The 14460-nt window shown below is 44.8% G+C and overlaps 1 protein-coding gene across 10 annotated transcripts in view; it reads right to left on the reverse strand.

Moving 5' to 3' along the window:
* Window positions 1-14460, reverse strand: part of KCNMA1 (potassium calcium-activated channel subfamily M alpha 1) — a 756034-nt gene that overhangs the window by 198690 nt on the left and 542884 nt on the right. For 9 of the 10 annotated variants that reach the window (XM_023204859.1, XM_026455332.1, XM_023204851.1 and 6 more), the window contains exons 10-13: window positions 11577-11687; window positions 7671-7776; window positions 5809-5891; window positions 233-302 (exon numbers count right to left, since the gene is read on the reverse strand). In XM_023204859.1, the coding sequence (XP_023060627.1) occupies window positions 233-302; window positions 5809-5891; window positions 7671-7776; window positions 11577-11687 (370 nt within the window). The remainder of the gene's footprint in view (window positions 1-232; window positions 303-5808; window positions 5892-7670; window positions 7777-11576; window positions 11688-14460) is intronic. The other variant, XR_002730119.1, reaches the window with a different exon arrangement.

Consider the following 14460-nt stretch of genomic DNA (forward strand, 5'->3'; position numbering starts at 1 on the left):
GGAAGGAAGGAAGGAAGGAAGGAAGGAAGGAAGGAAGGAAGGAAGGAAGGAAGGAAGGAAGGAAGGAAATGTCCCAGGAAGATTTTTAACAATCACACTTCTTTACCCAGGTCTTTGAGTTGCGCACATGTGAACACGCGAGTGTGTATGTGTGTGAGACTGTATAATGAGGAAGAAGAGGCTGGACCTGTGGATGTGTCTTCAGGCCTGGAGCGGGCTCTTGCACTCCTACCTTGTTGTGATACTGCAGCATTTGAGTGATGATTCTTATCTTCGGATGGTAGTTCTTTATGGAGATTACTCTGAAAAAGAAAGAACCAGCGCTGAGACAGGTCTGCCTTATGCATGGTGTCTGACCAAAAGATCAATTTTATTATCTCCAAATGGGGTACCCATGGGACTGAGGTAGGAGGCAGGACTTGATTCCAGAGGCAGGGCTCAGATACCAGACAAAATTGAGGACTAGCTGAAACAGGGATGGGGCAGAAGCAATTTTCCACTGGACACGCTCAGCAGTGTGCCCTGTCAGTTTACCATTGCCATGGCAATACCCAGAAGCTTCCCTATATCCTCTAGGCCTTAGAACATTACTATTACTAGATCATAGGGGATTGAAATGCTTCATATTTCAAGCCCGTTGTCCAATTATGAAATCAACTCTCTCTTGGAATATGTTCATAGTGACATAACTTTACAGGCACATACCAGGTCCTTTCCCGAAAGCAAGTTGTAATGCATGGATGAATTCCAGTCCCAGTTCCGTCTCTCACTACATACAATTTTGGGAAGCCACAATGAGGAACAAAGAAGGCCATGAAAGAGGAAACCCTTTAATACAATTGCCTAAGTGTCAGGGTGGACAGAGAGAAAGAAAGCTCAAAGAACTTGCTTCTATCTGCATTGGGCTCATGGGACTTGCCTTTCTATGGCAATGACCGAATGACCCAGAAGTTACGACCCCTTCCCTAGAAATTTTTGCATAAGCTGCCCCTTAATCTGCATGCAATTAAAAGTGGGTATATATATATATGACAGCAGAACTGCCCAGAGCTGCTACTCTATCGTGTAGCCCCCTCTGCAGGAGCAGTCACGGAGCTGTAATACTGCTGCTTCAATAAAGCTGTTTCCTTCTGCCCTACTGTTTGGAGGAACGGAGGCAAGATGGTGTGCTTCCGGGTTCTTCTTCACCACCAACTCTTCCCGCATGCGCGAAAATGCAGCCGGCGCCCGGGAAGGTGCAGATCAACTGGGCATGCGCCAGGTGACGTCAATCCGAAGAGACCAAGATTTACCTGGTCGCACCTGCCTAATGCCCCCCGACACGCCCGTGCCCCGCCTATTGCCCTCCCACTCCTAGAAAAGCCACTCTTGGCCAGTGAGCCACGCGGCCTTCTCACAGCCCCACTCCTGTCGGGATGTCCGGACTGTGGGAACTCCGTCCTAGAGCCCCACGGGGGACTCTGCTGGCCTCCTTTGCCGGAGGCCGACAGACTTCTCCCCCACACCTTAGGTTACCAAAATAAACTTGCAGTTTTGCTCCTACACTTGCCTACCCGCTGATTCTTTTGTGCTCGCTCGGCTGGTCTTAGAAAAAACAAATCACCTACCACCAGCTTGCCTTTGAATTCTTTCCTGGGGGAAGCTAAAAGCCTTCATGGGCTAAGCCCCAATTTGGGGCTCAACTATCCTGCATCAGGACCAGCAGCCAGGGCTATCCTGAGGGGTTGCAGACACTGAGCCAGGTGAAACAGTGTTCCCACCACCATACCTCTTGCTAGTGCGAAAACAAAATCACAAAACAGCCGCAGTCTGTGTCCAGGGCATGAAAAATGTGACGGCCCCCTGGAATGCACTGGGGATGGGACGTATACATGTGTGTGCTGGGGAGTGGGGGGCCTGGAGCAGGGGATGCCAGCTTATTGCCTATGCAGACATCGAAAGCAAGCCCAAATCATGGGGCCTCAGAGGTTTGCAATCTCCCACACCCTAGGGACTAGCCCAAAATAATCTGCTGAGTTCAATTCTCCAAGTTAACAACTTGAGACAACAATGACAAATCAAACAAGCAGGATGACAAATGGTTCTAATTGTGACACACACTTGGTCACTATCACAAAAATGTTTTCTAAGCAGGGCTCTTAGGATGAGATCAAGGACTCAGCCTTCCATAGCTAATAGAGAAAATGATGACTTAAACGCTGGTTAAAAATAAGTGCCAAGGCATTGCGGGGGTCACGATCTGGTGGAAAATTGTCTCCTACCTGCCCTCAGTCCAAACTCAATGTTAAGCGTGGCCTGCAGCCACCCCAGCCCTCACATGTCCTCCCCACATCAATCATGGTGTTAAAGGGAGTGGCAGAGGGCAGATGAATGGAAACACCTGGGTTCCAGTCACAGCTATTGTACTAATGAACTGCGCGACCTTTAGGAAAACCCTGGGCTCTCTGTTCCTGTTTCCTCATCTGGACACTGGGAGCAACAGTACCTGCTTTATTTACTTCACAGCCTTGGTATGAGCAGCTAATGGGAGACCAGATGTGAAAATGCTTTGAAATCATTAAAAGTTCTCTCCACGTGTAAGTTATGGTTTTTGTCATTACCGAGTCTGTCAGAAGTGACATTGTACATTTCCTTCTGTGACAAGGAAGGCTAAAGAATGGAATTCCACAGAAAGGCCCACCTCCTAAGCCTAATCAGAAATGCAAGTGCATTCATTATGACGCCCCCACAAAATTCCCACCCAGCAGTGCTCCCCACTTCACCCCCTTTAGTGCAGAAATGGAGAGAAGGCAGCCAGGGAGCAGCTTTATCTGAAAAGCTGCAACTTATGAATTTAGGAAATGGATCACGCTAAAGCCTCTCCCAGCACAAATTCACGCTGGGTTTTTGCACTTGAAGGATTTCATTTTATTTTTGAAAAAGTGTTATGTTGGCCCATGCTTATAACTCAAGGACTCTGAGCCTCTGTCAACCCTGCCTTGCAGTTCGCAGCTTCAGCCAGTTTTCTGCATTAGCTCATTTCAAATGGATCTTTGACATTTTAATTTCAAAGGAGGCAGATTGGTCTCATTAAACTGAGGAGGAAGGAGGATTATACAAATAAGAGAAAGACAAAGCCCATTTTTAACCCTGAACTTCCCACTTCTTTTTGCTGCCAGGGCCTCAGTTCTGGCTCTACTTAATTATGTTTCTGATACTACCTTTGACCAGTAATTTTTTTTTCTTTCTTTCTTTCTTTCTTCTTTTTTTTTTTTTTTTTTTGAGATGGAGCCTCACTTGCTCTGTTGCCCAGGCTGTAGTGCAATGGCACAATCTCAGCTCACTGCAACCTCCGCCTCCCAGGTTCAAGCGACTCCCCTGCCTCAACCTCCTGAGTAACTGGGATTACAGGCACGTGCCACCACACCCAGCTAAGTTTTGTATTTTTAATAGATAAGGGGTTTCACCCTGTTGGTTAGGCTGATCTCGAACTCCTGACCTCATGATCTGCCCATCTTGGCCTCTCAAAGTGCTGGGATTACAGGCGTGAGCCACTGTGCCCAGCCCTTAACCAGTAATTTCTATGCCTCCTCATCCTGCCAGTCACCCTAGTACCTATGTGTCTTCACATTAACCCTACCACAGTTAGGGTTTAAATAAAATACTACAATTAAGAGAAACACCCATTTCAAAGCTATTACTCAGGTAGCCCCAAACATCTCTGTGGAGTCAAAATGTTAAGCTTCATCTTCTTTTGGTTTTCCATTTGGAATTTTGAAGATAGTGAAGCCAGGTTCCTTAAAGGGTTACATTTTTTTTTTTTTTAAATCATTTCCAATGACAGAAAAAGGTGTCAAAAGTTGAAAATCCTTCTTACTTCAAAGAAAGGAACAAGTGACACATCCAAGCCTGATTCTGGTGTAGCCACTGTGCAGCTGTAACTGATTTGGGAATGGGCCCAGGTGTGATGCCAGAATCTGTTCCACCCTCTCTCCACAGCCTGGCAAGCCCAATGCTTAGAAGAGTTCACGCATCAACTTCCTTAAAATGACCTCACTAAGCATATTGCCAAAGGAAAATGAGTGGCAAGAAAAGATGGTGCCAGATGTTGCCTGCCAGACACAAGAACCAGATGCTTAGGGGAGGACTGGCTCCTCTGAGATGCACTGGAGGAATTCCCCCACCTCACTGATGGGGAAGCTCCTGTCACTTGGGGCCACTGATGGAAAGCAAAGACAAAGGCGATGCAAACATTGTCAGGACATAAAGGTAACTTCCTGACCTTCAACCTCAGGTAAGTTCCCAGGAGGCAGTAAACCAAGCCGCAGGGCGAAGGGAAATCTTTGGCCCAAAAGATGGCTGTTCATAGTTAGGTAAAAGTTCCTAGGAGTGCAGTGGGACCGAAATCCCACTGAATTTAGCTCATCTCTCCAGAAACTTTCCTTTATCATTTCCTCTCAGCCCTCTTAACTCATCTGCAATTTATTCTAGAGAAAAGACAAATTCCAAAGGGCCTCTAACTACCTGGAGCAAAATGCCTTGTGACTATTGGGTTTATGCAAGGAACAAAAAATGAACAATTGCTTTTTTCTGAATTAGAAAAAGAATAAAGTATTGGAGTTGGGGCCGAGATTAGCAGTTGGCAGGCCTAACCCATGTGCACAAAAAGCACAGGGCAGTGTTTCCCAGTGTGACCTCCCCTAGAAGATGTTCTGCAAAAAAAAAAAAAAGGAGGGCAGGGCAGGGCCATGGTGGCACACTCCTGTAATCCCAGAGTTTTGGGATGCCCAAGTGGGAGGATCACTTGAGGTTAGGAGTTCATCGAGATCAGCCTGGGCAACATAGCAAGACCCTGTCCTTGCTTAAAAAAAAAAAAAAAATCTGGCCATGTGTGGTGGCACATTCCTATAGCCTCAGCTACTTGGGAGGCTGAGGTGAGAGGATCCTTTGGGCTCAGAAGTTCAAGGTTACAGTGAGCTCTGATTGTGTCCCTGCACTCCAGCCTGGGTGATAGTACGAGACTCTGTCTCTACAAAAAAAAAAAAAAAAAAAAAAAAGGGTGGGGGGAGGTGGGAAAGGAGCGGAGCCTTATAGTCAAATAGGTTTGGAAAGTGTTCTATAGTACGTTATCTCAGAGATGCATATTAGTATTAAAAGCACTGAAAAGGCTTTCAAGAAAGAACATTAATTTTGGGAAACTGGAAGAAACAGCCTAACTGTTCGCTAAACTCCCCTCTGGGGTGATAGGAATCAATATGCTGTAGACATACTTGGAAAGCCCTAATAAGGGTTTTCTCAACCTCAACACCATTAACATTCTGAGCCAGACAATTCTCTGTTGTGGGGACCGCCCTGTGCATTGCATCCCTGGGCTCTACCTATCAGATGCCAGCAGGACGGTCCCTTAGTTATGACAACCAAAAACATCTCTAGACATTGCAAAATGTCCCCTGGGGGCATCTGCCTTTAGTTAAGATATCTCAGGCCCATTTCCCTTAGGGAACATGGTACTTTAATTCAGGCCAGCACCCATCTTAATCTATTTTCTAGTTCTGTCTCAAGGAATCTCAAACCCAAGGCCAGCTGTAAGCCCCAGAGCTGCCACCTGCTGAGGGTGAGCTTCCTGTTGGTGACACCCTGTGTGCCACTGCCCCAGCCCACACAGACAGCCTTGGTTCCCCCAGGCCTATGCAGGTGATGAGTTGTAGGGTGGTTTGTGGGGCAAACAGGCCTCACAGAGATAGTCCTCTGCAGAAGATCCAGAAGGGCCGTGAATGGCCACAGACTGCTAAGTCCAGGGCCTTCCTTCCCCAGCGCCCCAAGAGTTACCTCATGATGTTCGAGGCATCCTCCGCATCCGGGTCAGCGCAGTACTTGTTGGCAAGGATCAGGCAGGCATCTGCTGACTCTATCTAAGACACCGAAAGGAAAAATCACAGAACACAAACATATAAATAGCCATGCTCAACTGTAGTCTCTCTCTGTTGACAGCTCTTGGGGAAGCTGGTGCTTTGGAAAGAAAAAAAAAAAAAAAAACCAATCCTGAGAGCCTGAGAAATTATAGTTTTTGTCAAAAGTGTAGGTTACAAGTTCTTGTTATGATATAAACATTTCATCTTGTTGCTGTTGGAGGGTACAACATGTACCTTGGTAATTATGCTTTTCATCTGGCATCGTTGCTTACTTGTAGGATTTCCACATTTCTTTAAATAACAATTAATTAAGCCTTTCAGTCTCCTCCCCAACTTCTTTCTCAACCATCTGTACCATCATCCTAATTCTTCCTATCAGGAGTTGGAGGTGGGTGGGTTAAATCTCTTCTCTCCAGTTAGCAAGTTAACTGAGTATTGGGGATTCAGAAATGTACACTCCAAAGTCTTTCATCTGACCTTTTTCACATCTTCATTTTCCATAGGCTAGGAAGAGATCAGAGCTCTAAGTCAGATAACATCACCATATTGCTTAGTACTGAATTAGTATTCAGATATTTAAAAGACAACAAATCTATGTATGAAATGATGTGTTACAGTTGAACTCCAAATACACCTACTGACTTATCCAAACATGAGCCCACAGGGATTTATTCCTTAGAGGGGACCATGAGTTTGATGTGCTAACGATTGCTTGCATTTAAATTAGGTCCACGGACAATAATAATTGTCCCTACATTCTCATAAGATTTTACATAAGCAATGACTTGGGTTATGTCTGGATAATATTAAGATTAACTGGACTCTATAAGCATAAGAATTCTTATGCTAGTTCAGGTCTGCAATCTGTCCTACTTGGTATGCTGTACTTAATAGATCATTCCTGGATTTTGAGGGAGGCCATAATATCCTCTATGGTATGTCACAAATCGTCTCTGATTTCTCTAATAATTCAAAGAAAGAATTTATCCAAATCCTTCTGGATTATTCATCTTGGCCAATTATATTATTTACAGAATTATGCAGTGACCACAGTTAGCATTTAGACTTCAGTGGATTCATTATATTAATGTACACCCCGTGGCATGCAAATATTGAGCATACTTATAAAATCTATATTACATAGGTAAAGTAGCAGATGCCATTTTGCCTCATACCTTTCCCTTCTAAGCCTCAGGTGTGCTTTATGAGAAGGTTCTAACTTACCAGATTCCGGAAAAAAAGATTCGCCCATTATCAATGGTATCAGATAACTGTATGTTTAGTTTTACACCCTGAGTCTTAGATGGGGAAAAAAGAAAGTTGAAATGTTTCATAGCTTAGTAAAATTTTATTTTATATTTTAGCCTAATGTTTCTTTCAGATGTAAATAAGAGATGTCAGAGCTATATTGAGTCCAACTTAAGTGTTCAATATAGGAATTACTCAATTATTACGTTGAATAAAGACTACTGGGTCCATACAACTGGTCTACTTCCTTGATGAGTAGCTGATTTTGAGGAAACCAGCAAAGTAAGTTTCATGTTATGACCAGTCCAAGTGTGGGATGGTTATAGGTAGTCTTGCATATGCCACCAGAAGGAGGTCCTGGGACCAGTGGAAGGGTGATGTCAAGGTTGCTGGTATGTAATTGATCTCATTAGGTGTTTAGGAGATGACTCGTGGCCAATGTAGGAGGTATGTCCCCTCACCACAGACTCAGGAATTCCCCCAGCCCCTTACCAAATGGAATAAAAGCAGAAGTCACCTATTCCTCCTTACCTTGACTCTTGCAAGATCATGTGGATTGAGGACTGAACCCTGATAAAATTCCACCTGAGTAAAATGTCGTTTGAACAGAGCTTCGAGCTCCAGGTTGGGGGAGATGCTACACAGGGAGAGAAGAAATCACTATTAATTTAATGGACTTGGGGGTTTCAGCCTCCATGGGCTCCTTCCTCTCTAATTTCCACAGGGAGCCCAGGGGAGAGGCTGTGACCTACAGTCGCCCTTTTGCTTGCCATAAATAAAAGACTCACACTTAAGAGAAGTAAAACCCCAGCCCAACTGAAAACCAAACCAGTACCACGGTAAAAGAAAGAGGTTCATGGGCTTTAGGAAGGCCAAGACCTCAGGGCAAATGTTTTATCTTCGGTATGAATGGAATTCCTATCTTATAAATAGGGAAGCTGGGCCACGCCACTAGTGGGATGGCTCATTCTATGTGGACTGTGCCACAGGGTGCCCAGATCCAGTGTGATTTCTGGGTGTGTCTGGGAGAGTCTCTGGATGAGAATGGCATTTGAATCAGTGAATTCAGTAGATTGCCCTCCTTTGTGCGAGCAGGCATCATCCAGTCCTTTGAGGGTCTGAAGAAAACAATAAAGCAGAGGACAGAGGTGTTTGTCCCTTTTCCTTCTTGCCTGTCGGCTTGAACTGGGCATCTCTTGTCATTCTCCTATCCTTGGACTGGGGTTGACATCTTTGACTCTCTGGCTTTTAGACTCACACTGAATTACACCACCAGCTTTCCTGGATCTCCAGCTTGCTGGTGGCAGACAGTGGGACTTCCCACCCTCTGTAATCAAATAAGCCAATTCTTCCTAATAAATCTCTCTAGAGATAGATAGATAGAGAGATAGATGCATCAATATATAGATACCTATGTATATCTGTATTAGATATATTGATACATATGTTTCCTATTGACTCTGTTTCATTGGAGAGACCTGACTAATACAATCAAGGATTAGCCGGAGATTCCCCTGGGAAAGCCATCCTGCTGTTCCCTCCATCATGAACCTTATCTCTGCTTCTGTGTCTCATGGACTTCTCATCCCCCAAGGCCTGGATCAAAAAGTGTCACTCTGAGCAGCCACAGACAGACTTAATTTTCTCTCATTATTGTTCTTGATTCACACACGTGTATGCGACTCATCACACTTCTTGGTGCTGGGCTGTACTGATACCTTTCTCTTTGGAGGACGAGGATTAAACAAGTGACCTATTTATTCATTTGTTAATTCTACAGAGATGAAAAAGACTATCCATAAGGTACTGTGCGAGGTACTGGGAGATGATATTTACTTAGAACCTACTATATGCCAGGGACTGGGCTAAGACAACACTTGCCAAACATTTGTGAAGTCCATAATGATAATAATAATAATAGTTAATGTTTTCTAACATTTACTATATGGCAGACAACATTTTAGATAAATAATAGTAAAACAGTATTATAAATAAATAAATAAGTAAAATAAATACTATTTATTTTATTTTATTTTATTTTATTTTATTTTATTTTATTTTATTTTATTTTACTTGGAGTCTATCTCTGTCACACAGACTGGAGTGCAGTGGCAGGATCCTGGCTCACTGCAACTTCCCAGATTCAAGCGATTTTTGTGCCTCAGCCTCCAGAGTAGCTGGGATTATAGGCATGTGCCACCATGCCTGGCTAATTTTTGTATTTTTAGTAGAGACAGGGCTGTGCCACCTTGACCAGGCTGGTCTTGAACTCCTGGCTTCAAGTGATCCACCCACCTAGGCCTCCCAAAGTGCTGGGATTACAGGCGGAGCCACCACGCCTGGCCTTGAAGAGTATTCATTTAAATCTCAAAACAATCCTATAGGAAGGTATGTTATTAACCCAGAGCTTCAAGAGGTTAATTAACTAGGCTATCTACTGTAAGTCTGACATTGATAGATGTTAGGAATACAAAGGTGAATCCTAGCAATGGAAGCATTAGCAGCCAGGTTTTCTTTTTCTGAGACAGGGACTGGGGTGCCGTAGTGCAATCTTGACTCACAGCACCCTCTGCCTCTCAGGCTCAAGCCATCCTCCCACCACAGCCTCCAGAGTAGCAAAGGCTACAGGCATGTGCCATGTGCCACTATGCCTGGCTAGTCTTTCTATTTTTTGTACAGATGGGGTCTCACTGTGTTGCCCAAGCTGGTCTCAAACTCCTGAGCTCAAGTGATCTGCCCACCTTGGCCTCCCAAAGTACTGGGATTACAAGCATGAGCAACCACACCTTCCCAGCTTGTTTAGTCAAACTAAAGCAGTGGATGAGAGAAAGTGGCTGCCTATGCGAATCTGACCAGTCTTTCAGACCCATGACAAGTCATACCTTATTCAGAAGCCTGTCCGGATAATACCATAGACTGATGCTCCTTGAAAGAGATGTCCCCAGTCACTTCTGCTACCTGATCAAAATGACTTCAGCATCCCTTGGATAACACAGGGTCGATGTTGTCTTTAATGGTTGCATGTGTGTTCATCTTGAAATGCCCAACCCATATGGGGGCACAGCCTACACCCTACACCTCTAGTGAACTTTCCAAAAACGCTCAGCAGAGGATGGGCCACACAGCAGGTAATCAGTGGCTAAGCACTGAATGGAACCTGTGGGTACCTGCTCCTGTGCTAACATAGCCTGGTCTGTTTTTTCAAAGTTTGGAGAAATCAGTGCAGAAAAGAAAAATGCTAGTGCCCCAACATGGTGACAAGTCAGAAGTCTAGCATTCTGTGAGCAAATGCCAGAGGACAGCGATCCACAAAGCAGGGAGTTTGTAGGGAAGCCGACCTCAGTGGAACCTCAGAGTGCTGGGTAGCCAGCATGTCGAGCCAACACAAACATGTTAGCTTTGTCCTGAACTTTTGCAATGTGGTACCAGGACTGGCCCCATGACAGCCCCATCTCCATAAGACAACTACAGTACCACATGTCACCATAGTGGAGCCCCTAATGCTCTCCATTCCTGGGGCAGACTACCTGTTACCTAAAAAGAGGATTAGGCAAAGTTGAAAACCTCAACATTGGGTAGAAGGGAGCTACCTTGCTTTCCTCCCCTGTAAAACACACAAGATAAGACCTACCTCCTAAGTGGAATATACAACCAAATATATGTTATTTTCCAGGCGGATAGCTAACACTTATTGAAGACTTACTGCATGCCTGACTCTGCTCTGCACATTTCATATGGATTAATTCATTTCATTCTCATCACAGCCCAACTAGGTAGGAACTACTATCATCTCCATGATTTATGGATGAGGAAGCTGAGGCACAGGGAGGTTAAGTAACTTGCTCAGCCAGTAGTTGGTTGAGTCAGGATTCAGATCAGGGAATCTGAGTCCAGAGTATGTATTTTTACTCTGTGGAGTAAATGGGAGCCTGTATGCACAGTGACTGGCTAAGGTCCCACGCTGGGGGTTCCTAGGAGCGGCAGTTGTTATTACTATTACCTTCTGTCCTGCTTCCTCTTAAGTTGGTGTCTTACTTGGTCACCAACTCACTTTTGCACTCCTAACGTATCCACAACATACAGCTAATCATCCCACTGCAGACACTGTGGACACGCCAGATTAAGGGGACAATGATGATGGCTTGGACCCACAGTGAGCTCCCCTATTATTTCTTCCAGAGATAAACTCGGATGTGGTCCCAGAAGTGCCTCCACAGAGGCAGGCTCTGCTCTCATCATTGAACCAGTGTGTTGCTTCCCTTTCCATTGGTTCTGCAATATCTTCTCCAATGAGGCCAGTAGGGATCATGGCTTATCCAACTCTGGTCCCATCCCCAGTGCCATTCCCCCAAGACCTCCACTCTTATAGACATTCAGGGAGTCCCTCGCAGGGTGTGTGGTTGGGCAGAGGGTCTGACAGCAGTAGGAGGCTCTTACTTATGAAGAAAAACAATCTCCACATTGACGTCATCCCGGTCCTTATGCAGAAAGTCCTTCAGGAAGTTGGAAACACTCTCCAGAGTGATGTGTCCGCAGACCACAATGTGCCTGAACGGGAGAGGCCAGTTAGATCAGGCCAGGCGCCACGACAGGGCCCCACATCCCACCCCCTGGCAAGACAGCAGAAGCAAGGCAGCTGCAGGGGAAACATTCATCTCCTCCCTCCGCCTCCATAAAAGCCCAGCTCCCATCCCCGGAGGGCAGTGAGGCAAAGCAGCCGTGCTAGCAGGTGCTCAGAGACTCCTAGACAGAAAAGGCATATGGCTCCTCACCTGATGCTGCACAAAATCCTATTAAAAGCCCAACCGTTTGGCCAAGTGGTTTTATGCATTTAACAATAAGTGACATTATGCTTGTGCTTAAATGCTGCATTATCAAGTCCCTTGCAGATTCATATCTCTCCCTTTCTGCCCACAAAGCGTACTCCGGGGAGATTTACTGTATGAGTCTTGGTTTATGACATAGAGCTTATCAGGTAATGAGATAACAAATCTTGCTGAAACGATGATTTTGTGTGTAAGAAAGCAGACTTTTATCAGGGTGGCTAATGTGCGGCCTGACACGTTATAGGCTCTGCTGGCCATAAGCAGTAAAAAGGAAATTTTGCATTTCTCCACTATAACTCCTCCGACAATGGGGGCATGTAACACTTTACAGTAAGTGAGCATTACTCAGGGCTAAATGGGGCTGGGATGCCTATGGAATGGAAGATCATGCCAGCTGGCTGTGAGTCCCCAGAGGGCTGCTTCCTTAGGGTGCTTGGGATTTCCAGGAGAGCCAAAGGAATTTACCTCAAGATGGGGAGATGCCAGGAAGGGATGAGGCTGGAAGTGCTCGCCTTGTTTGAGGGTGGTTTGGACTTCTGTTTCCGGAAGTAGTGGCTCACACGGAAGACATGAGCCCCTCTTCCACAATTGTTGAGACTGACAGTCCCTCCAACCGCTCTGGGCTCCTGGACCAATATGACTTTGTTGGCCACTTATATGTGCCACATAATGCCCAGTCAGGAGTAAGCATTTGATGCAAGAGTCAGCCGCAAAACAAAAACCCGGGGACTGACTGTGGAGATAAAAACCACTGGCTTCTAGTGAAGAGACTGTATGTAGCAAGAGGCTCGACTCCTGTCACTGTGCCCCCCAGGCTGATAGTGACAGAAGCTGAATCTCTAGCTGCACGTTGAGACTTGGGCAGGTGGTGAACATGCAGCATGGTAATTTCCTGGGTAAAATTTAGAATGGTCATGTCCCTTGCACTTCATAATTGCTCTGTGCACATTCCAATAAGGCAGAAAGCTCATTGGCTGGAGGTGGCTCATAATAGGAGGCAGTGATGATGGCTTATGCAATGTTCCATTAGATACCATTATAAGAGCCTGCCCTTTCGTTGTAATTTGGTGCTTGACTAAGTATGTGAGAATAATGCAGTAAACTCATTGGTGAAAGGATAATGATGCAGAACAAAGAGTAAATCAATAATATGCACGATGCAGTTAATAATATCACCATTATAGACTGTTATTGTTACGGTGGTGTGCTTAGCAATCAGGCACGCAGAAGCCACCAAGGGGAGGGAAGAGTGTCAATGAGCTACTTCAGAAGAGACATCTTAACATGATCACTTTGCTCTCTGCTAGGTTGATGAAGGTCCCTTAGCCACCCATCCAAATTTTATGCCCAAAGCCCATATGACTAACCCCCTCATTAGTATATGGTGAGTAGTATGAGGCTAATATATTGTAACACACAGTATATCAGAATACACAATACAGATTGAACACTTGGATGATATGCATTTTATCATATATTTTTAAATGTTTCTTGTGGCACATGTACATCTACATGGACAAAATACTTCAAAATAAATTTGTATGTTCGGAATAAGATTTCAGACTTTGAATTTGCCAAATATGTTTGAAGTGAATGAGAAACAGAATTCCCCTACTGACCTAACTTCCTTGCAACTGACAATAGGGCTACTTTGCCATTCTAATGTCTTCTGTGCATAGACTTCCAAGATTAGGAGCAAAGCCAACGTGAATCCAATGCGTGGGTATCTCCACAGGACAGATAGGTGGTTGCGGTTGTTCTCATCACTTGGATGTGAAAGTAAGCCAGATGTGATTCCCTGCTCTGCGACCAAGGGTGTGGGCAAGGTACTTATTCCCATTCAATGCAGGAGGAAGCTGAGAGGTTAATACCATCTAGCCAGCCTCCTGTGCCAGGCATTGTAAAGTTCGAAGTTCTATACCAGCATAAGCCTGGTTATTACTCAAAGCTAGACTCAAATCAATGATAGGTCTGGGGAAATGCCTGAACATTCATTCTTCCTACCCAGGATGCAAAGAACTGAATGAACGTCAGCCAGCATCCCTCCTCCTCTCCTGAAATCATTCATCCCTAGGAAAGATGTGTGAGAAGTGCAAGGAGAAAAGATGAGTTCCCCCCTCTCACCCTTGAATCAAAAGCTCAGCTGGCTGATTTATTCAGCCTTAGAAAAAGTCAGGGTTCTCTTCCTTGAAAATGTGCTGGGTACATATAAAATATATTCCAATGCAATCAATATTATCCCTTAAGCCTTTAATTAACTTTCACTTCTCTTAAGAAGTAGACAAATGTTGGCAAGAGCGAGGAGAAAAAAAGGATTGACTTTTTTCATTTGGTGCTAGCTATCCAATACCATTGTAGACAATTGAAAATATATATCTTTTAGCCACAGCATGATTTCTGGGGTGGAGAGCTGTCTTTATCAAAAAGGGAAGAAAAAAATCTTCCTTCAACATAATTGGTATTTTTGCTCAGAAAAAAGCGAGATTGATTGAAAG

Source organism: Piliocolobus tephrosceles, chromosome 9, assembly GCF_002776525.5.
Source record: "Piliocolobus tephrosceles isolate RC106 chromosome 9, ASM277652v3, whole genome shotgun sequence".
Taxonomy (NCBI): domain Eukaryota; kingdom Metazoa; phylum Chordata; class Mammalia; order Primates; family Cercopithecidae; genus Piliocolobus; species Piliocolobus tephrosceles.